General features: G+C 41.7%; 1 protein-coding gene across 1 annotated transcript in view; it reads right to left on the reverse strand.

Annotated features, from left to right (window-relative positions):
• COL4A4 (collagen type IV alpha 4 chain) overlaps window positions 1-24158 on the reverse strand; it is a 162149-nt gene that overhangs the window by 16868 nt on the left and 121123 nt on the right. The window contains exons 36-44 of the mRNA XM_025404398.1: window positions 22061-22168; window positions 21154-21261; window positions 12873-12944; window positions 11592-11720; window positions 11389-11499; window positions 9893-10048; window positions 7409-7516; window positions 5708-5716; window positions 1630-1755 (exon numbers count right to left, since the gene is read on the reverse strand). Of these exons, the coding sequence (XP_025260183.1) occupies window positions 1630-1755; window positions 5708-5716; window positions 7409-7516; window positions 9893-10048; window positions 11389-11499; window positions 11592-11720; window positions 12873-12944; window positions 21154-21261; window positions 22061-22168 (927 nt within the window). The remainder of the gene's footprint in view (window positions 1-1629; window positions 1756-5707; window positions 5717-7408; window positions 7517-9892; window positions 10049-11388; window positions 11500-11591; window positions 11721-12872; window positions 12945-21153; window positions 21262-22060; window positions 22169-24158) is intronic.

Here is a 24158-nt window from a genome sequence, read left to right on the forward strand (position 1 = left end):
AACAAAGATGTTGCTGACTCCTAGATGCCTGGTTATTAGGCCAATCAGCCCGGCCTGTGCTCCTGCCATCTCCCTGTTGAACAATTCTGGCTCCTCAACTTGCAACTCTTCTTTTTGTTTGTTTTGTTTTAGATGGAGTTTTGCTCTTGTTGCCCAGGCTGGAGTTCAGTGGTGCAATCTCAGCTTATGGCAACCTCTGCCTCCTGGGTTCAAGCAATTCTCCTGCCTCAGCCTCCCAAGTAGCTGGGATTACAGGCACCTGCCACCATGCCTGGCTAATTTTGTATTTTAAGTAGAGACAGGGTTTCACCATGTTGGCCAGGCTAGTCTCAAACTCCTGACCTCAGGTGATCCACCCACCTTGACCTCCCAAAGTGCTGGGATTACAGGCATGAGCCACCGCGCCTGGCCTGCATCTCCTTTTTAACATGAATTGTGTAATAATCTACCATTACTTTAAGTTATTTATATTCTGCTATTTCTTTCATGGGATTATGATACCCTGGAGGGCAAAAACACATCTTATTCATCTTTGTATCACTCACACCACCTAGTAGCATACTTTACAAAGAGTAGAGGGAGTCTGGAAGTACTTACTGAATTGAATTTGCAGAACCCAGTTACAGGTCACATCTTTGACCTGGAAGTTATTTTTATAAGTTGGAGGGACCCAGCTCTGGATATTGCAAATATGTACGTAGCAAGGCAGCTTGGTTTTAAAACGAGGTTGAGTGACCAGTAATACCGACTGACAGAACTTTATCCATGCAAGGAGTATCAAGAAAGATGAGTTAAGTAACGACTGGCCCAATTCCCAGTTCTCACGGGCCATTAAAAGAAGTTGCTACAACCAACACCCAATTAATCTGGTGCACAAACACAGATGCAATGCAACAAACACACACAACGAAAACCCCACATTAATTTGAGGAAGGCTCCAGGGCTGTTTTGGCCACCACCTAAGAACCAGTCTGACTCCTCTTGAGAGGGACATCTCTTGAGCACTTAACTTCTTGGTTTTGAGGAACCAGAAGAAAAACAAACGGTACAAGATTCAGCTCTGCTTCCAATTCCTGTGTCCCTGAACCAAAAAGAGCCCAAATCACAGTGGGGCCGTGGGGGGGTGAAAGGAAAGAGAACATCCCGGTGCCTGTAATCCCAACACTTTGGGAGGCCAAGGCAGGAGGATCACAAGGTCAGGAGATGGAGACCATTCTGGCTAACACGGTGAAACCGCATCTCCACTAAAAATACAAAAAATTAGCCGAGTGTGGTGGCGGGCGCCTGTAGTCCCAGCTACTCGGGAGGCTGAGGCAGGAGAATGGCGTGAACCCGGGAGGCGGAGTTTGCAGTGAGCCGAGATGACGCCACTGCACTCCAGCCTGGGCGACAGAGTGAGACTCCGTCTCAAAAATAAAATAAAATTTAAAAATAGAAGGGATATGTGGATCCAGTTAGCCTATGATTGATGTACTTTGGATCAAGGTAGAAATAAATTACAAAGGGAAAGACATGTTTTCTTCTCACTAGTTATTAATCTCCATATCAAAAGCTACAAAATAAAACATCTAGAATTTCATTTCAGCAATATATCGTGAAAATAATGAACAATCAGCATGCGGCTCATACCTGGTCCTGGGGGGCCTCTCATTCCAGGGAGTCCCATGGCTCCTTCTGGTCCTCTCAGGCCTGGCACCCCAGGAAGCCCTGGGATTCGGGGACAGTCATCCGCATCTGCAGGTGGCCCCGGTTCACCTGAAATTGGAATCACCGCTTGAGTAATGGATGCACACAGGCTTATGAACAAACTCCTTCTACAGTCTCTGGTTAAACTTGGACTTCTGACTCTATGCTGAAATTCAGTTCACATTTAGTATAAATTTCAGTATAAATGTTTGTAAAGGTTCAACAATCCAGTATAAGTTCCATGAAGGCAGGAATTGGTCTTGTTTCCTGGAGGGTGCATGAAAAACTTCCAGAACGTTGGACTGACCGAATGAGTGAATGGAGTATCAGAGGAAGCAGAAGGATGAAACAGTGAAGGTCGGACGATGCAGCAATGTGATGATCTTCACAGGATTACCCAATCTCTGGGCCATGTTTTACTGGAGTAGCAGCCACAGGTGGCATTGCAAGAGGGACTGGTGGGTTCCTAAAGCTCAGCTTCATGTGTCCCTGAGTCCTTACTCTACACTGCAGCGCCACATGGGTTTCCATAGTGTCCGTCACTCACATAGAATTTCAGGATTGCTAGAGGCTTAGAAGCAGTGACTTTCAACCCTGAGTGAATGTTGGACTTATCCAGGGGAGTCGTGGAAATATACCGACGCCTGGGTCCCACTCCCCGAAATACTGGTTTACTTGATAATAGGATGTGGCCTGAGCAGTGTCCTCATCATTGGCTGCATAATAAACTCAGCTGGTGAGCTTTTCAAATGTACTTATTAACACTGGGGCCCCATCTAGACCAATTAAATAGGAATTTCTGGGGGTGGGACCTGGGTGTCAGTAGTTTTTGTTTGTTTGTTTAAGTCCCCTGGTGATTCCAGGGTCCATTAGGGCTGAAAAGCACTGTTGTAAAGCTATAACTCTGACTGTAGCACCTCAGAATCATGTCGCTAGTTTGTTAGAAACCAGAGTTCCTGAGTCAGGAGGTCTGAAGTGGGGGCCATGTACATTTCTAACATGTTCCCAGGGAGGCTGATGGCGTTGATCTGGGAATCTCACTTTGAAAAACACAGGCTGGGCACAGTGACTCACACCTGTAATCCTAGCACTTTGGGAAGCCGAGGCGGGTGGATCACTTGAGATCAGGAGTTTGAGACCAGCCTGGCCAACATGGTGAAACCCCATCTCTACTAAAAAAAAAAAAAAAAAAAAAAAATAGCTGGGTGTAGTGGCAAGTGCCTGTAGTTCCAGCTACTCAGGAAGCTGAGGCAGGAGAATCACTGGAACCCAGGAGACAGAGGTTGCATGAGCCAAGGTTGTGCCACTGCACTCCAGCCTGGGTGACAGAGCAAGATTCTGTCTCAAAAAAAAAAAAAAGAAAAGAAAAGAACAAAAGAAAAAAGAAAACCACTATACTAAAGATGTGACATCTTTTTCTTTTACCTTCACATCTTTAAGACATTTTTAATAAAGCTTCATTCAGTCATCCTGCAAACATCACACAGGGATAAGAAATAATAACACTGAAAAATAATGATAACAGCTAAGACTCGCTGAATGCTTTATCATATATCAGGCCCTGTGCTGAATGCTTTTACTATTAAATCCTCCCAACAAGACTGTGTATGTGCTACTGTTATGAGAAGGTTATGGATAAGAACACTCAGGCTTGGTCAGGTACGGTGGCTCACACCTGTCATCCCAGCACTTTGGGAGGCCAAGGCAGGCAGATCATAAGGTCAAGAGATTGAGACCATCCTGGCCAACATGGTGAAACCCCATCTCTACTAAAAATACAAAAATTAGCCAGGCGTGGTGGTGTGCACCTGTAGTCCCAGCTACTTGGGAGGCTGAGGGAGGAGAATCACTTGAACCCGGGAGGCGGAGAGCTTGAATCCAGGAGGCAGAGACTGCAGTGAGCAGAGATCACACCACTGCACTCCAGCCTGGTGACAGAGCAAGACTCTGTCTTTAAAAAAAAAAAAAACACACACACACACACGCAGGCTCAGGCAAATAAGTGACACTTCTGTGGTGACACAGCTTACACATGGCAGAGTCTGGATTGCAATCCAGGGCATTCTAGCTCCAAACCCACGTTCTTAACCACCTCATCAGATGCATCAGGAACTCAATATCTGGGTAACAAATTCTCAGAAATGAAACATATTTTAAAAGGTATCATCTGGCCAGACATGGTGTTTCACGCCTGTAATCCCAGTACTTTGGGACGCTGAGGCGAGTGGACTGCCTGAGTTTGAGAGTTCAAGACCAGCCTGGGCAACAGGGTGAAACCCCATCTCTACTAAGATTGCAAGAAATCAGCCACGTGTGGTGGCACATGCCTGTGATCCCAGCTACTTGGGAGGCTGAGGTAGGAAAACTGCTTGAACCTGGGAGTGCAGTGGTGGGATCTCCAGTCTGGGCACCAGAGCAAGACTCTGTCACCAAAAAAATAAAATAAAAATAAAAGATATCATCTGATTAGCCATGGTGTTCTTCAAATGTATGCAAAAGTGTGAAATAATTTCAAGAACATCAATCATAAAGCAGTAAGAAAATCCTTAACAAAATGTGGCATAACAACAAAGTTTTAGCCTCCTAATACTTATTGGGCCTGTGTAAAATGACCTGGAATTCTTATGAGCTATTTGGAATTTAACCCCATGTAAAATATGATATAAAACCACAAGCAACACAGGGCCAAATGTATTTCTACATTAAGTACAGTTTAATGTAAAACTTGGCTTTTCTACTATAGGTGACTTGAGAGAGATGCATAGAGGCATCTCCTATTTTCCCTCAGTAATGTCTGGCCCTTCCCAGTGGCAACGGAATTGAGAAAGTGGGAGCATGTGGTTGGTGCTTCCTATTTAGAATTTTGATGTTCTCTTGAAATGACTTTATACTTACAATCACAGAGAGACAGGATTGAAATGAAAACAACAAATAGAGTTTAACCTTTAAATATAAGCATTGAAAATACCAGGACTTTTTAAAATTTTGATTTTGCTTTTCTTTACTTTCTAATAAGTCAGAAGCTGAAAAATAAAAAGCGGGGGTGGGGCGGGCGCGGTGGCTAACGCCTGTAATCTCAGCACTTTGGGAGGCAAGGTCGGGAGATTGAGACCACGGTGAAACCCCGTCTCTACTAAAAATATAAAAAATTAGCTGGGCGTGGTGGTGGGCGCCTGCAGTCCCAGCTACTTGGGAGGCTGAGGCAGGAGAATGGGGTGAACCCAGGAGGCGGAGCTCACAGTGAGCCGAGATTGTGTCACCGCACTCCACCCTGGGCTACAGAGCGAAACTCTGTCTCAAAAAAAAAAAAGGGGGGGTTGAGGGGCTGAGGCCTCTCTTCTAAAGACCTTAAAAGTAACACATGGTGTCTGTATTCAGAGCAATTTTCATTAGGGCCAATAACAGAGGCCTGGAAAGAACAAATGCAAGCACTCACAATTTTTCTTTTTCTCTTTTGAGAAATGCTTTTTATTTTCTTTGAAAATGCCAGGCACAAAATAACATGTTGTTTTTACATTGCAGAGCATTAAGTGAACATTTTCCTTTTAACACACAAAGAAATGTGCTCCTTAAAAATGGACTTGAGGGTGTAATAGGGAAGGCTTGTCACAGCCCCTTACTGGGAGGTGAGGCCCCACTTTTTAATGTTGTGTATACCATTTATTTTAGGGATGCTCTATGTATTTATATTGTAGAATTTAAAAAAGGAACTTACATTGGTATGTACTATAACCTTTGACAGAGAAAGCCCACACACTTCATGCCCAAATTGAAACTATGTAGGCTAAGGATCTACGCTGCCTTGACAACCTATCAATGAGGCTAAGTGTTAGGATGCTCTAATATGAGGTTACTATATCTGTAACGGGGAAGCAAAGCACTGCAGCCTAATATCCTTAGAGCACCCCATCTATAAAAATGTAACAAAGTTTAGCTCACCCATACAGAGGAAAAAGGACAAGTACAGAAATGACTAGAAACCAGAGTGAGGGGAAATGACCAATTTTATGGCAAAGCTTACCTCTGGGACCTGGAGGAATCCGAAGACAACAAACAAAGCCAGGCCGTGATTTTCACAGGGTGCAAAGAGATTGTAAATTTGTGGATTAGGACAAAAATGAAATAGATTGAGAACATACATAATAATTTGAGGCAGCATCAATGACAAGCAGAATGGCAGCATCTATTTACATAAAAAGTCCACATCAGTGTGACTGACAGGAGCAGCTATGATTTAGTAATGGAGTTTTCATCTGTAGAATGACTTGAAATGAAACTCTCTTGAGCAATATAAAATTCTAGTTGATTTCTTATTGCAAATATCCTCTAATTTAATGCTTGTAGGAATTCTATCCATTTAAAAGCTTCTGAAAATTTCATATTAATTTGCGAAGTATAGGGTATGCATAGAAAGGAAATGTGAAAAGAATCAACATATAGGGCGCAGTGGCTCACGCCTGTAATCCCAGCACTTTGGGAGTCTGAGGCGAGTGGATCACGAGGTCAGGAGATCGAGACCATCCTGGCTAACACAGTGAAACCCCGTCTCTACTTAAAATACAAAAAAATTAGCTGGGCCAGGTGGCAGGTGCCTGTAGTACCAGCTACTCGGGAGGCTGAGGCAGGAGAATGGCGTGAACCCGGGAGGCGGAGCTTGCAGTGAGCCGAGATCGCTGCACTGCACTCCAGCCTGGGCGACAAAGCGAGACTCCGTCTCAAAAACAAAACAAAAAAAAAGAATCAATATATAAGCCCTTGCTCCTCCTGTACTATGATACATCATAAAGCACTGTGATTTATTTATTCTTTGAACCAGAGTGCTAACTTAGGACATTGCGAAATATTCTGAACTGACGCCACATTACCATAATATTGATTTAGGATCTTGAAAGATATTACTTCTGCCCATCTCAAATACACATGTCTGTTTGCCCCTTCTCTCCCCAACTCTTCCTTGTCGTAATTTAACCCTATGGTTAAAAACTGTTGCCTATAGAGTTAAACTGAATAACTTTTTCCCTTCCTAGGAACGAATGGACTTTACAGAAAAATATTAAATAAAACATCTAGGAAAATCAATGAAAATTCAGGGATCAGAACTGAATATACGATCCTAATAAACAATAATCAAATCAGTCTTTGCCTCTTGCATAAAGGAACACATATTTGTTTCCCTTAGAAATAGTCTATGTGGGCCAGGCACAGTGGCTCACGCCTGTAATCCCAGCACTTTGGGAGGCTGAGGTGGGCTGATCACCTGAGATCAGGAGTTTGAGACCAGCCTTGCCAACATGGTGAAACTCTGTCTCTATTAAAATACAAAACTTAGTTAGGCACGGTGGCACACACCTGTAATCCTAGCTACTTGAGTTTGAGTCAGATGGATCACTTGAACCCAGGAGGCGGAGGCTGCAGTGAGCTGAGATCACACCACTGCACTCCAGCCTGGGTGACAGAGCGAGACTGTCTCAAAAAAAAAAAAAAAAAAAAAAGTGTATATAAAATCAATTCCTAATTTTCAAACTTACTTATTCTGGCAACAAATTATTGCTTTACCAAGCATGAGACTTTGTAGTGCAGCCTGAAAGAAATATACTCTTAATATAAGAAAGGGCTTAAATAATAAAAATGTGCTAGTAATTCAGAATATTAACTACTTTCTGAACGATGATCATTTTAGTAAATATTTAAACAAAACGCTCTATGCAGGTTGGAAGCTCACCTGGAAGACCAGTGGGTCCTTTTCTCCCTGGAGGTCCAGGTAAACCCTTCTCTCCAGGTGGCCCAGGAAATCCATGCGGTCCCTGCGGCCCTGGGAATCCCATTGGTCCTTAAAAAAACCAAAACATAAAAATGAGGGCACTGGAATGAGACAAGATAAAAACAATGACAGTTTGATAGACTGAATTCAGAAATTCACTCCAACAAAATGCAGGGCATAGCTAGCCTGAGAGTCGAGATGAGCCTCGCTTTCCTCTGTGGGGCTTAGACGGGTTGCCTCTGAAGGAAACGCATGATCGACCAAAAGAACTAAGGAAATGGTTCCATGATCAAGACAAGACTCAATTACAATGAAAAGAAGTCCTATAACCCTGAACTTTCTGTGGAGACAAAGGACTGGAACTGAAGGGAAAATCAGGAAAGCGCTTTCAATATCCGAGAACAATGTGCCTCCCCAGCCGAGTTCAAACCACTCTCCTCCTCAAGTTTTAGGCACAACGTATGTGATGTTCCTTTACTTCTTCCATATCCATGGTGTCTTCCTCGTTTTTTAGAGTTAAGACCAAGTCTCACTTTCTCAGGGAAGCCTTCCCTGGAATCCCAACTGAAGTTTAGTTGCTTTTTGATAAGCTCTTCATTCAGGACGCTTAACTGGATTTAAACTGACATATCCCTTAGTGTGCATGTCTGTCTTCCATGAAACTATGCTTTTTATAAAAGAAATGTTATTATTATTATTTGCTCCATTACCCAGGCTGGAGTGTAGTGGTACAATCATTGCTCACTGCAGCCTCCAACTCTTGGGTTCCAGTGATCCTCTCACCTCAGCCTCCCCAATAGCTGGGACTACAGGCACACACCACCATGCCCAGATAATTTTTAAATTTTTTTGTAGAGAGGGGGTTTCACTGTGTTGCCCAGGCTGGTCTTGAACTATACTGGCCTCCAGGGATCCTCACATCTTGGCCTCCCAAAGTGTTGGGATTACAGGTGTGAACCACTGAGTCAGGCGGAAACTCTGTCCTTATAAGATTAGAGACTCTACTTAAATTTGTTCACTACTATATTCCTGCAGGTGCCTAATATTTCTCACTGTGTAAGTCATAAAAGGTAAACTGAGGAAACTCACTCTATAGTAAAGCACTGTTTGGCCATTATATTCTCTGGACTGGGAGTCAAGAAGCACGATTAGTGGTTCCACCAATGTTTCTAACTCCCTGTGTATTCTTGTGTAGATCACTCGTATTCATATGGTGTGTTATTTCCTCAGTCCTGAATTTTATGTCCAGGTAGAGATTTATTCCCTAGAGTAACTAAGGAGGAGGAGTGTTAGCCAGCCCCTTCCTCCTTTCTCTTGGTGACTAGAGTGTTAACACGTCAGTCCAATTCTGAAGTTCAATAATTGGAAGCCTACTTACCTGTATATTTGAGCCACATTCTCTAAAATTGATTTCATTGCTAATATAGATGAACAGGCTTGCTCCATGCTGTTGTACAGGCTGTGTACTGCACAATTCCACAGATGCCATTTGCACTATAGTCATGGCAGCCTCACAGTGATTTTTATCTGTGATCTAATCTTTTGCCTTATTTCACACTTGGTTCAGAACTCAGGCAAGGGGCTAGTTATTGGGCTCCTTTTGCAAATTTCAACTGCTGTTTTTCTGATACCCAGCTTCCTTATTTATGAAACGGGGGAGTTAAAATGGATACTCATTAGTCATGTTTTGTCAACAAAAAGCTTCTTTGAACCTAAAAATCATCTGAAATTCTGGTGACCAAAAACGGATCTCCCCAAATATTAGCAGTTGGATAAAAAATAATTAAAATAAATATTTTAACCTCAAAGAGTGGGGAAATTCAGTGATTGGGGATCTTTGCATGAATATAAAAAAGCAAAGTCAGCAGTCTAAAACTAAGCTGTCCAGTACAGAAGCTATTAGCCACACACGGCTAGTTAGCACTTGAAATGTGGCCAGTCCGACCTGAGCTGTGCTGTTAGCGTGGAACACACATGGGATTTCAAAGGCAGGAAGAAGGAGTGGCTTATTTGCAAAAGGAACTAGGTTTGCACAATCAGCTCAATTATTTCATTGATAAATGTATATGAATTATATGTTAAAATAATATTTAAATATATTATGTTAAATCACATAAAGTATGAAAGTTCATTTGTTTTTACTTGTTCAAATGTGACTACTATATTTTTAAACTGCACATGTGGCTTGCATCACATTTCTACTGTTCAGTTCTGGCCTGGAAGATTACCAAGAATATTATTAGGGCCTAAAGATGAACTTGTGTTTCTTCCTTTCACTTGTTCAACTTTGACCCAAACTTCAGGACTCTTTGGGGAAATAAGGACATTTTGGAAAGGAGTCACTTTGTTTGCATAGGAAACAGAAATGGCGGCACAGTACCCCAGACCCTCAGGGGTAAGATAACCAAGGTGTTCACATACTACTTCACGGAACAACATTCATACCTTTCTGGCCATCTTTTCCATCACATCCTGGAAAGCCTTTGTATCCTGGAGGGCCTGGTGGGCCAGGGAGACCTGGTGGCCCTGGTAGACCACAGTCACCTGGCTCCCCTCTCAGGAGGTCAACACTCCCAGGGAGGCCTGGAGGCCCAGGTGCTCCTGACCACAGAGAAGAGACAAAAAAATATTCTTTTAGTCAAAGACAAATGTGTACACTGGCTGCTTGACAGCTTCTGAAGAAAAACAATTTAATGATTTGCAAGCAAGGAATAAAGAGAATTAGAAGAATAAGGAAGTCAATGATAACAGAAATGAAATAGAATGGATCGTAATACCAAGTTGAGAAATGGTGTAGATAATGGGTTGGTAGCTGTTAGACAAAATGAACCCAAGCAAAACCTTCCTTCCCTTCAAAGTCATTCCTGTTGAAAATATCATTTTGGGTTTTTGTTTGCATTGCCATCTTACTGCTTTAATAAGATGGATAGGTGGATAGATGGTTGGATGGATGGATGGATGGATGCATGGATGGATGGATGGATAGATGGATGGATGGATGGATGGATAGATGAATAGAGTACCAGACAGACAGATGAATGGATAGATAGATGGATTGGTAAATGAATGGATGGATGAACAGACAGACAGGCATTTGAGGAAAAATGTCTGGTGGGAAAGGAATGTTCACTCGATTAAATTTATAATCCTAATGGAAAACAACTTTCCACAAATAGGAATAAACTGACCCCAATTATATTCCTACTTAGCTTCTGTACTTCTTAGCACACTTTTGAGAGCTTTATTATTTTCAGTGTACAATCTCTAATATCCTAAAGATTCAAAGATGATGGGCATGTGTCTTTAAGGAAGAGTTCTAAGAGCTTGTATGAATGCAATTGCCTGCATTTAGCAAGATATCACACGGAGCCACACTCCTCCCAATTCCTAACCCAGCTCTAGCCTAAACCTACTTGGTCAGCTTAGTAATGACTTCCAACATCTTTCCTTACCAAAGTTTGTCCCTGTGAAGTGATGAAAGAAACGACACGTACTGTCAGCAGCACACAAAGAGACTGTTTCTTGTGCGCAACAGGCCTGCATCCTGTCACTCTGCGCTAGTGCCAGTGGTTTATGTGACAGTTGCTAGAGACCAACAAGGAGGGTGCGATTCCCACTTGCCACCCACTTCTGAAGACTTTTGGTCAGCATCAAGCTGGTGATAGAAACGCTTGCTTGTCAGTTTCTACCCTGAATAGGCGAGGGCCTAACACAGCTGAAATAGAAGAGTGACAGAGCCAAGTCCTGGTCCTGGATATGGTCCTGAGAGCCCACCACTACCCACAGTCCCACCCTAACTGTGTCTCACTTATCCACCTGCCAAGCTGATCGGGGGCTGCTTCAGTGCTTCTATTCTGCCACTCTCTGGTCCTGCATTCCTCCAGAGCTGGCAGCATCTAACAAAGGGAGCACTGCCATCCTTTGTCATGATTCTCTCATACCTCTTGGGCCATCGGGACCAGGAGGTCCCTGATCTCCAGATGGACCCGGGTCAGGAATGTCCTTAGGCGCTCTTCCTGTGGCACCCGCAGGACCAGGTGGTCCTGATCTCCCTAAGAAGAGACATGATCACACATTAGCCTCATTGCATTTGGAAGGTTTTGGTTTAGTTATTGAAAGAAGGGCAAAGCATGCTGTAGCTTACCTGGGGGACCTGGGAGACCTTTTTCTCCACAAGGACCTGGAGGAGAGATTCCTGGGCTCCCAGGATCTCCTCTCTCCCCTTTTAGCCCAGGCATTCCCACTGGACCAGGTGGCCCCACATCATGCAAACCTTAATGGGGAAAACAGAATTAATACTATATCTTCTCTTTGGTTGTCCCTGTTATAGTGCCTGGAAAGGAATCACTTCCCAATAGTGGCAGAGAAGTGGCTGGTTCTGCAGACACCAACCACTGGTTGCAATGGTGATCCAAATGTCTGCACCATTTCTCTCTTAGGACCCATCACACTGGCCAGCCATAAGTTTTATTTCTTTTATAGTTATTTTCCAGCTTTTAAAAAACAACAATTTGGAGGCAATACCAACACTCCGACCTCTACAATGGACAGAGTAAAAACAAATGAGATACAATAAGTAATCATACATAAGTTCCTTTGAAATTTGAGGTGGAGACTGGCATAATTAGAACTATTGTGGAATTTCACACTGGGAAGGAAGGACATCAGTGTTTTCTTGGAAGGAACACACATTTAATCTGACTATTTGGAGGAGCTATTAAATGAATCTTAGTGACTATATTACTGGATCTTCCAAACTATAAAGATTTCACCTCTTTCCAACAATAAATTCAAACCTAGCAGCACAATTCCTGTTCCTCAGGGTCACTCAAATTTGCAGGTTAGGTTTCAGCTACCTTATCTGATCATAGGCGGTTTTTCTGAGAAAGTAACACAAATATTGATTATATTAAACAGAACAAGATAAAATACACTTGTCAAAGATTAACCTATTTATGGTATGAAAATAATAGCAAATTGTGGAGGTAATTTGTTTTAGCAGTGGCCATAAAACGATGCTATTAGTACTATTTTGACCCATGTGGTCAAACATAGCATTACTATACTTAAAACAATACAAAAATCCTAAAATCCCCAACTATTTACTTGTTAGGATAATATTTTGAAATGTGGCTCCATTAAAGCAATTGTTCAGAGCACTTTTAGTAGACAGAAAATTCCAAGCAATACCAACAAAGACACTGTTAACCAACCATTCCTTCTTAAATAGGGTTTTCTCAAATGTCCTTTTCATATGTCATTTTCAGCACTAAAAATAGCTCCAATAGCGTGTCTCTAACCTAAGCCAGTTTTTTTAGTATTGCCTCCAAATCTCATGAAGTACAGAAATACCAGGGGAGGGTACCACTTTCTCTCATGAACCATTGACTGAAGCTCAGTCTGTTACGAATGATTAGGTGCTTACCTGAAGCACCTTTGGTTCCTTTCTGACCCTTCAATCCATGTAAGCCGTTCAGGCCAGGTGACCCGGAGGGACCTGAAACACACCACAGGCCTGTGACCGGAAGGGAAGACCAGCCACCGGTCCTCGCTCCAGCTACAACCGCAGGCACTTCCCAGCAGAGGGCGCGCTGCTGGGGCCAGCAGACAGCTCTGAGCGTCCGTGCTTCGTCATCATGGTGGAAACCCAGGCCCAGTACTATTTAACACATTCGTACGATAAAGATGTTCTGCCAAGACAGCTTAACACAAACATTTCTTTGGTTTTAAAGTACTGCTGTTGGTTTCTGATCCTATCATGACCAGATACGGCCTAGAATGACTGAACCTTGGCATAGAAAGTGACCTTTGATTTTATGACAGTAAAATCACCCTAGATGAGGAAAGAGATGGGATGGGGGCAAATCCAGGCCTCACACCTGCTTGGGGTCACTGCACCCTCCCAGGGGCTGCAGGCTCTAGTTTCTTCAGGATCTACTCATGGAGATGCAGTCAGATGAGAGGATGCGTGGCGCCTGTGGCGTGATGGCAAATGCTGGCCCTGCGATGCTCAGGCCTGCATGGCGAGTGTGGCTCCAGCTACTGCTTTGCAGTCACTTCTTTCACAACCATTCTGATGCCTTTCTGCAGAACCTAAGTTTATATTGTGATGATCACTGAAAACTCCCGTCTCTGTAAATAGACATTACCCCGCTGATGCCTGTTCCTTCTCTCAGAACCTTCTGTTTAGTTCTCCAAAGAGCCATCCACCAGCCTGGCTTGACTGAAGTTGTCACTAAACACTTCCAGCGGAAAATTTTTCTTAAGGTTTTTCATCAAGGTTTGTTGAGTTGTGTTGAAGTTGTCTGAACGAGAGCCTTTTCAAATGACACTTCCTGATGGCCCTTAGTAAAGTTGGAGGAGGAGAGGGAGGGAAGAAAGCAGATAAGGAAAGCAGATAAGGAAAATTTATCGAGCATCTCCTGGGCACTGAGCCATCTGCTGGGTGCCTTCTCACAAATCCTGTCCCACTGATGACTATAAGCGCTGCAGCTTCTCCCCAGCCTCTGGCCAAGGCTGGAAAACTTCCTATCTCATCAGTAGATCTTCCACCCAGTAGCTGTTCTTTCTTATCCAAGACAAGGGCCTCTCAGTGCACAGCCAGCCTGTTTACTTAGTTTAGGGTCACATCTCTCAAATTTGGGATAAAAATACCATCAGCTTATAAGGTTGGACACAGAAGGTGCCCCTCACCTACCCCCATGATATAGGACCCCCTTGATTGTTGATGTCCACCCCACACTGTGCAACAATCATGTCTTTGGGTGACTATATCCCCTGCTCAAGGGTAAATCAGAGTTCAAGACTAGGTCCTATGGATGTGTTCAATAAATGTTTGTTGAGTGAGTGAATGAGAAAATATGGAACAAGGTGGATGAGGGAGAAAGCTACAAAAAGGAGTAGGGTAGAATTTTTATTTGTATGCCATATCTTTCTTTAATAGATTTATAGGACAAATATAATTTACAGAAGTTAGAGGTATCAGTTTGCATATAAATAATTCAAGTGCTAATTATTATCTATTCATTTTAAGCAAGTCCTCTATAGATTCTTATTAGAAGGTGGTACAGTTAGTTGCTTCCATTCTATTTATCATCAGTACTTGAAACAGATAGTTGTTATTCTTTTAAGATCTAAGCTTTAGATTGGTTTAAATGAGCCACATTCTCTTGAAAAAAAAAAAGGGAATGTATCTTTATTTTCCCTAAATCTCTTATTCCTAACCACTTTGTACAGTTGTGGCTTAGTTTATTCTCCAATCCTCTTTCCTATTTTATGAGCCAATGTTTCAAGTTTGCACCAAAAGAACACACAGACCTTCTTTATCTGCCAAATCTGGATATTTATTGCAGTCTATCTGAAATGATAATAAATTTTCAGGGGGACCACTTCACTATTTCCACATGTTTTGATCTCCAGCTTTAGTCACCAAGATTGATGGCTTGGGGACTTGGCTGGGGTGGAATGTCTCTGCTCCTGCCAGCTCCCCATTGTCACATCAACACATCCAGATCCTAGATTGTCACAGCCCCAGCCTCTCGCCATTGTTGAACTGGCTGACCCTTATCTGACCCAATGTTATCGTTCTAAATTGAACGCAGCTACATCTGAGTAGGGTTGTAAGGGTAATTTTTCCTTCTTACTGAAAGCTTTTTATCAATCCCATCTCTAAATCAGAAAGTTGTTCATGCATAAAATATATACAGTGCAGATGAGAGGCAATTAGGCCAACAAAGCACATTTCTGGGTAATGAGGAATTTTTATTCACCTCTCTGGTCGTCCTCCTGCTAAACAACCATCATTTCATTATTTCAATCTTTAAGGCTGCAGTGCACTGTACTTTCAGGCCAGGTGCTCTTTCTCCGGTCAGTGAATCTAACCTCCAGTCCAGCTGGAATTGTGGCTCCCCTCTTTGTTAGCCAGTGAACTCTTTACGACTGGATTCCCACTCTCAGGCTGTATTGTGCCTGAAATACAGGCTGTATAAAGCCTGAAAACATTACTCTACACACCCAAGAGCCTTTATATGGGTTCATACTTTTAATAGAGAGGGTGATCAATGTGTCCCTGTTTGCCTGGGACTTTTTCCTGGTTTTAGCACTGAAATTTCTACATCCTGAAATACCCACTCAGGCCCAGGCAAAACAGGACAACTGCTCACCCTAACTTTAAAGCTGATGGGAAGAGAGATCTTTGTGACTGTAAGTAATGGTTGAAAAACCTGGAAGATTCTTATCAACAAAGATTCTGAAATAAGATTTAAATATTTTTTATATCAGCAAATATGTGAGTACCTAATAAGGGTATAAGACATGTTTCCCTAATGCACAGAGAGTCTGCCCCAAATGTACCTCCTGGCAGGTGCTGTCAAGACAATGCAGGCAAGTCTGTCCCTGATATGATGGAACAAACGTGCAATTACAGTGTGGTAAGTGCTGTGGGGGAAGGGCAGGAGGGAAGTAATCTAGTAAAAAAAGCAGGGGGGAATATTTGCATGATGTTCATAGCTCTAAGGGACATGGCATTTCTTTTCTGAGGAAAGCCATTTCCAGATTCTTTTTTCTTATGAAACATTTTACTTGCTACCAGCCAAGATATGAAATCCACATTCTTTCCAGTTCTTGTCATGCTACAGATAATATTCTTTAGGTTTTCATTATTTCAATCTTATATTACTTCCCAACTAGGAATTGGGTGTCTTCCTTTTAAAGGGCATATGTACTTAAAATTTTAAGTCTAGGAATCAAGCCATTTTATTATTATTATTACACTTTAAGTTCTGGGATACATGCGCAGAATATGCAGGTTTTTTACATAGGTATACATGTGCCATGGTGGTTTGCTGCACCCATCAACCCATCATCTACATTAGGTATTTCTCCTAATGCTGTCCCTCCCCTAGCCTCTCACCCACTGACAGGCCCCAGGGTGTGATGTTCCTCTCCCTGTGTCCAGTGTTCTCACTGTTTAGGTCCCACTTATGAGTGAGAACATGTGGTGTTTGGTTTTCTGTTCCTGTGTTAATTTGCTGAGAATGATGGTTTCCAGCTTCATCCATGTCCCTGAAAAGGACATGAACTCATTCTTTTTTTTAATGGCTGAATAGTATTCCATGGTGCATATGTGCCACATTTTCTTTATTCAGTCTATCATTGATGGGCATTTGGGTTGGTTCCAAGCCTTTGCTACTGTGAATAGTGCTGCAATAAACATACATTTTCATAGGTCTTTATAGCAGAATGATTCATAATCCTTTGGGTATGTACCCAGTAATGGGATGGCTGGGTCAAATGGTATTTCTGGTTCTAGATCCTTGAGGAATCGCCACACTGTCTTCCACAATGGTTGCACTAATTTACACTCCCACAAACAGTGTAAAAGCATTCCTATTTCTCCACATCCTCTCCAGCATCTGTTGTTTCCTGACTTTTTAATGATTGCCATTCTAACTGACATGAGATGGTATCTCATTGTGGTTTTGATTTGCATTTCTCTAATGACCACTGATGATGAGCTTTTTTTTCATATGTTTTTTGGCCGCATAAATGTCGTGTTTTTGTTTTTGTTTTTGTTTTTTTGAGAAGTGTTCATATCCTGTTCATATCCTTCACCCACTTTTTGATGGGGGTTCTTTCTTGTAAGTTTGAATTCCTTGTAGATTGACAGATGGATAGATTGCAAAAATTTTCTCCCATTCTGTAAGTTGCCTGTTCACTCTGATGATAGTTTCTTTTGCTGTGCAGAAGCTCTTTAGTTTAATTAGATCCCCTCTGTCTATTTTGACTTCTGTTGCCACTGCTTTTGGTGGTTTAGCCATGAAGTCTTTGCTCATGCCTATGTTCTGAATGGTACTGTCTAGGTTTTCTTCTAGGGTTTTTATAGTTTAAGGACTTATGTTTAAGTCTTTAATCCATCTTGAGTTAATTTTTGTATAAGGTGTAAGGAGGGGGTCCAGTTTTTGTATAAGGTGTAAGGAAGGGGTCCAGTTTTTGTATAAGGTGTAAGGAAGGGGTCCAGTTTCAGTTTTCTGCATATGGCTAGCCAGTTTTCCCAACACCATTTATTAAATAGGGAATCCTTTCCCCATTGCTTGTTTTTGTCAGGTTTGTGGAAGATCAGATGGTTGTAGATGTGTAGAGTTATTTCTGAGGCCTCTGTTTTGTTCCATTGGTTCCATATCTGTTTTGGTACTGGTACCATGCTGTTTAGATTACTGTAGCCTTATAGTATAGTTTCAAGTCAGGTAGCCTGATGCCTCCAGCTTTGTTCTTTTTGTTTAGGATTGTGTTGGCTATACAGGCTCTTTTTTGGTTCCATATGAAATTTAAAGTAGTTTTTTGTAATTCTGTGAAGAAAGTCAATGGTGGCTGGAATCAAGCCATTTTTAGCATATGTTTAAGTTAAAGTTTAAATCTGATTGAACACAAGCAGGACGCAAAATCCATATGGCCTGTTCTAGCAGAGCAAACAACTTTGAGTTCAGCAGCTGGTTTGTTCAAACAAGATAATCAGTCCCCTTGACTTAGTTAGAACATACTTCAAATATTTAGTTTCTCAGTTCAAAGTGTTTCTGCTGGAGTGTGGTTCATTTTTATATCAACATGACAAGCTGCAACAATGAATTTATACTGTAGATGTTTTAACTTTTAGGAATACATTTCACTGTTTTGTTTTGTGTTATCATTTTTAAAGACCGGTTGTTCTCTGAGCTGTCTGAAGTGAAACAGCGTCACTATATGGGGATGGAGCACTACTGCAACATCTGTCTGTAGGTGGTATGACCATGTGAAGTAATATGTTCATTTCCTCACCTTCTATTTTTAACACACTATTTCATAGCACGGAATTATGATGTGATTGGAGATTAATTTGGGGGTGATTTTGTTATGGATCAAATTTACTAGCTATTTGTTTTGTTTTTTTGAAACGGAGTCTTGCTCTGTCACCCAGGCTGGAGTTCAGTGATGCAATCTCAGTTCACTGCAACCTCTGCCTCCTGGGTTCTAGCGATTCTCCTGCCTCAGCTTCCCGAGTAGCTGGGACTACAGGCACCTGTCACCACACCCACCTAATTTTTGTATTTTTTTAGTAGAGACGGGGTTTCGCTATATGTTGGCCAGGCTGGTCTTGAACTCCTGACCTCAGCTGATCCACCCACCTCAGCCTCCCACAGTGCTGTGATTACGGGCATTAGCCACCATGCCGGCCAGCTGTTAGTTTCGTAATTGCATGCCATACTGAAGTTGTGTGATAAATTCAAACAAATTCAAGGGCAAGAAGGATCAACAACACTGACATGAGCCCTGTCATTTTGACCAAATTGGGTGTATGTTGTTAAGCCACCAAGACACTTAAAAATCCTTGCTATGTTACTAAACTGGGAGGGTAGGAAGAAGTGGAAATGCAGTGGGTGGGAGTGGTTAATAATGACAAATGTTTTCTTTTGGTTCTTTACCAACTGTCTTCCAGACACAAAAAAGTGTCAAAGAATATGCCATGAAGGCTGTAGAGATGGTCAGAGACAGGAAGTGGCCACAATCACCAGAGAAACTTTCAAAATAACAGAATGATCATTTTGCCTGAAATCCTAAATTTATCATGAATTGCTATAATTCACATTACTAAAAGTGTCAATGAAGATGGAGAATAGTACAAAGATATCTTGTGAAGGGAACTTTTCCTGTCAAGTTATGTGATTGCATGAAAATACATGAGTATACCAACTCTTCAACATAAATGGCTCCTGTCTCCACAGAATCACACCAGGTAATACCTACCACACTACAACTTCTGGAAAATTACAATTATTTCAAAGCTATCCAATGAGTGAAGAGGGCAAAGTGTCGGAAAATCATATTTGAATTTTCAAAACAATAAAAGGATTAATCCCGGAAGAAGGGGTTTCCAACTCAGTACCTTCTGAAAGAAGGTACTTTTTATTTTACCAGGATTTCGTATATGTATGAGTCAATGAGCAAAGACAGGTGGAAGGAGAAGGGAAGGAAGAAGAAATAGAGGAAACCTGGTTAAAAGACTCTACCAAGTAAGCCGGAACCATCAGCTGTTGGTTCAGATAAGGACTGCAACCTCATGGCTACCAGCTCAGATATTCATTCTCCTGTTTGTCCATCTATTCATACCACCAACCAATATATTTACTGGGTAGTGACTGGGTCCCAAGGATATATGAAAGGTCCTTGGTTTTTAAAAAATCACACTCTATTTGATGAGAAAAACCTCCAAACAAATGTGATACAACGTAAGTGTTATGCTAAAGATATGCCCAAAAATACCCATAGAAAAAGTACTTTTTCTTTTCTTTTTTTTCTTTTTTTTTTTTTTTTGAGATGGAGTCTTACTCTGTTGCCTAGGCTGGAGTGCAATGGCACAATCTTGGCTCACTGCAACCTCCACCTCCCGGATTCAAGCAATTCTCCTGCCTCAGCCTCTCAAATAGATGGGATGACAGGCATGCACTACCACACAGCTAATTTTTATATTTTTAGTAGCGATGGGGTTTCACCATGTTGGCCAGGCTGGTCTCAAACTACTGACCTCAAGTGATCCGCCCACCTCAGCCTCCCAAAATGCTGGGATTACAGGCATAAGCCACCACTCCCGGCCAAAAACTACTTTATCTAAAGCGGAGGAAATGGACTGAAGAGGGATTGATACCATGGATGAATGTGAGGGCATAAAGATTTGTTAAAGACAAGTATTTTATAGTATTTTGTATTGTATTATATTATTATATTATAACCAGATTTTTCTAACCAGTCCACTATTGCCTTTACAGGCCAAGAAATTCAACCCAGAAAAAATTATCCTTGATCAAACAAAGATGGTGAACACTAATTACTCTATCTCTGTAGCACCTTATTATTTTCTCTTCCACTTATCATGATCAGTAAACATATATTCATTTCCACATGTATTATTTATGTCTTTCTCTCCTGCCATACTGTCAGCTCCATGAGGGCAGGAAGCAGGTCTATTTTCTTCAAAACTGTACACCCAGCATTTAGCACAGAATCTAGGACATAGTAGGAGCTTAACCACAGGTGAAGAGAATACATAAATAATGGGCCTAAACATCATAAAAATCATTTGGCTAAATGCCTTCAGAAATAAGATGGCAGCAGCCGGGCACTCACATCCTAGCATTTTGAGAGGCCGAGGCGGGTGGATCATTTGAGGTCAGGAGGTTGAGACCAGCCTGGCCAAGCTGGTGAAGCCCCGTCTCCACTAAAAAATACAAAAATTAGCTGGGGATGGTGGTGTGCACCTGTAATCCCAGCTGCTTGGAAGGCTGAGGCAGGAGAATCGCTTGAACCTGGGAAGTGGAGGTTGCAGTGAGCTGAGATTGCGCCACCGCACTCCAGCCTGGGCGACAGAGCAAGACACCGTCGAACGAATGAATGAACGAAAGAAAGAGAGAGAGAGAGAGGAAAAGAAAAGAAAAGAAAAGAAGAAAAGAAAAGAAAAGAAAAGGGTAGCACTACCATCTCCCTGGTAGAAGGCAGGTCAGCTGGCTGGATGGGCACTACAGCCCTGGCTAAGGAAGAGCAGGAAGATGCTAACAGCACCTACGGAAAAGAATGGTATGACCAAGAGCATGGTCACTCACTGGTACAGGAAAAAACACCATTAATTTGCCCTCATTGGGCTGCATTTTTCTGGTGGGATGGGCTTCCTTTTGACTTACCTTTTATTCCTGGAGGACCTGGTATCCCTGGATCCCCCTGGAGGCCTCTTGGCCCAGGGTCTCCCATTTCTCCTGGCTGTCCCCTCAGCCCAGGCATCCCCTGATCACCTGAGGATGACAGGGAAGTTTTGCAGATGCCCAGATAATAAATGAGTTACATTCACTGCGAAAGTCATCTATGTTCTTAATAAATGGCTAACAGAGAATATTGTCTCTTACTTTTTCTTCCTATATATCTGAACTCTAGGGAGAAAAATACATTTAAATTCAGAAGGAGAAAATACACTTCCAAATGGATGAAGTTGCCAATTATAGTTTTAAACTTTCTTTTTTCTGAATTGGCAGGAAAAGTATCCATTAAAATACTGTGCTGTAAGTGTGGCATCTGCCTTAGGTCGAGAGCGGGGGAAAAAAAAAGAATCCTGAATGACAGGGGATATGCAAAGGGCTGGAAAGGAGCTGCTATCTGGACCAGGCACAGTGGCTCATGCCTGTAATCCCGGCACCTTGGGAGGCTGAGACAGCCTCCCTGAGGCCAGGAGTTTGAGGCTACAGTGAGCTGTGATTAGGCCACCATACTCCAGCCTTGTTAATAGAGTGAAGCCCTCTCTCTCTAAGAAAACAAAAACTAAAAAGAAAGGAGTTGCTATCTGTCCAACCATTCCTTTGTGTCTGGTGCCACGCTAGGCACTTTACAGGTGCTATCTTAATCTACTCCAAGTCACTTGGTGAAACCCGCTAGCTTATAGGTGAGGCATAGGTGAGCTTAAGTGACCTATCCGAAGTCACAGGTCTGGGAAACAGCAGAGCCGTATCTGAATTTAGGTCTAATTAAAGACTGGTTGTTTCTGAAACACTCGGAGACACAAGAGTGCTCAGGAAGTCTCCAGATTCCCTTTCAAGGTACCTGGGCACCCTGGTGGTCCAGAGGAGCCAGGTGGTCCTGGCCGTCCAGGTGATCCTCTGGGCCCTTGAATGCCAGGCAAGCCCTGCTCTCCGGATGCTCCAAAATGCCCTAAAGAAGGAAAGATCAAACATCCAAGTTGCTGTTTGAGACAGTGAATCTGTAAAATCACCAACTTCAGTCCACCCTATTCTTTCCTATCCTTACTTTTTTATTTTTAAATAGTTTCTATTGGAAAGGAAAATAACATTAATGAGATATTGATAACAAAATGCCCACAATCCCACCAGCTTAACACAAGTCTCCATAGGTGCATACATGTACAGATGACAGCCACAATTTTATATTCTGATATTTAAAACTAGTGTTGTAGCATAAGTAATTTTCCAAGTTTATATTGGTTTTCCTAATTATCATTTTTAAGTAAATGGCCAATAGCTTTTTAAGTCAATCTTAATTAAATTAACTAATTCAATTTTCTTTTACTATTGGCCATTTAAGTTTTCTCTAACTCTGCTGTTATCCATAATGCTCTTTATATGTCTCTCATCAATTTTTTTTTCTCCTATTAAATTATTTCCTTAGGAAAAATTCCTAGGAGTAGAATTTCTGGACAAATAGCATGATATTTTGGTATTTTCAAATGCATTTTAAATGCTGAAGTATTTTAAAGTGCATCACACCATAGTGTAATTCCATCCCTAAATACTTCAGGAGGTAAGAAGTCTGAAAAGTAGGAGTGTTTTTCTCCATTGCCAAAATAACATTTTCACAGCCAAGAAAATTAATAGCAATTCTTAATACCATCAAACACTCATCCCCATACTTGAATGCCCCCAATTCTCCCCTTAATGTCCTTCACAGTTGGTTTGTCCACACCATGTTTCATCCCAGAATCACCCATCACATCTAATGGATAGGTCTTTTCCATTTTTAACAATTTAAAACGGTCCTTTTCTCATGACAGTGACTTGCCGCAGGGCACAATTCAGTTCTTCTCCAGTTTTCTACAACAGACCATTCAGCCTTTGGTTCTTGATACAGGTTGCCAGTACTTTAGAGTAAGTACTGCACTGACTCATACCACCATGTGGAACCCACCCACAGCTCCAAGAGCATGCCATGTTCTTACTGAGGACATTTCAGTTTGCTGACTTCTTTTCTTCCTAATTTATTAAGGATAAAATGATATTTCAGACACTTGAAATTACATTTCTTTGATTACTAAAGAGGATGACTATTTCCCCATGGGTTTATTTACAATGTATGAGTTTAATGCATGTTTATGGGATAAACCAAGAGTGTGTGCTGAAAATCACTGTTGAATCTGTACATAAAATACATGTCTCTGTATTTACAAACCGTGGTAGGGGCTACAGTCATCATTTATTATAGCACACATGAAACAAGCTTTCGTTCGTCTATAACTGTTCCCTGATCGAATTTACCATTTATTAGTCTCACTCTATACTATCTTATTTATCCTGAAAACATTCCTACAGTAAAGGTAAAGCAGCATTATTCTCATCCGCAAATGAAAACACTGAAATATTAAAAAAAAAAAAAAAATTTCTCCCGAATTTTGTGGGTTTGTGTTAAGAACAGAACTTCTGAGGTAATTTGCACTATATTTTCTCTCTGAATAGAGTGCAGGGTAGGTAGGACTGAACCCAGAATAATCACATATAATCCCAAAACCAGCTGCAAATCTATGCCTTCTCACGATGCTCATTCAAATTCAATGCAGCTTTCTCCAGTCAATGGAAATAGTGTATTAAGTAAACTTTAGGCTGGCAAATAACATATAATATAATTTAAAATTTCTAAGCTGAGGCCATGGCATATGGGAAAGGGGCCAATTTAAATGGTGGTAACCACATGAGAACAGGCAAATTCTGCCAAGGCAAACTTTCTGAAAAAGTTAACCTAAGTGTAAAATCACTCAGATTTATCATTTTTAACTTAAAATACTAGGTAACATCACAGGCCCCCATTTTGGACTACTCTGAGCTTATAAAATCTTATCTTTGGGGTTTACATAAAAATACCAATAAGTATAGGAAAATGTCTTCAGGTTTTGCTGACTGATGATGATAATGAT

This window comes from Theropithecus gelada, chromosome 12 (genome assembly GCF_003255815.1).
Source record: "Theropithecus gelada isolate Dixy chromosome 12, Tgel_1.0, whole genome shotgun sequence".
Lineage (NCBI taxonomy): Eukaryota > Metazoa > Chordata > Mammalia > Primates > Cercopithecidae > Theropithecus > Theropithecus gelada.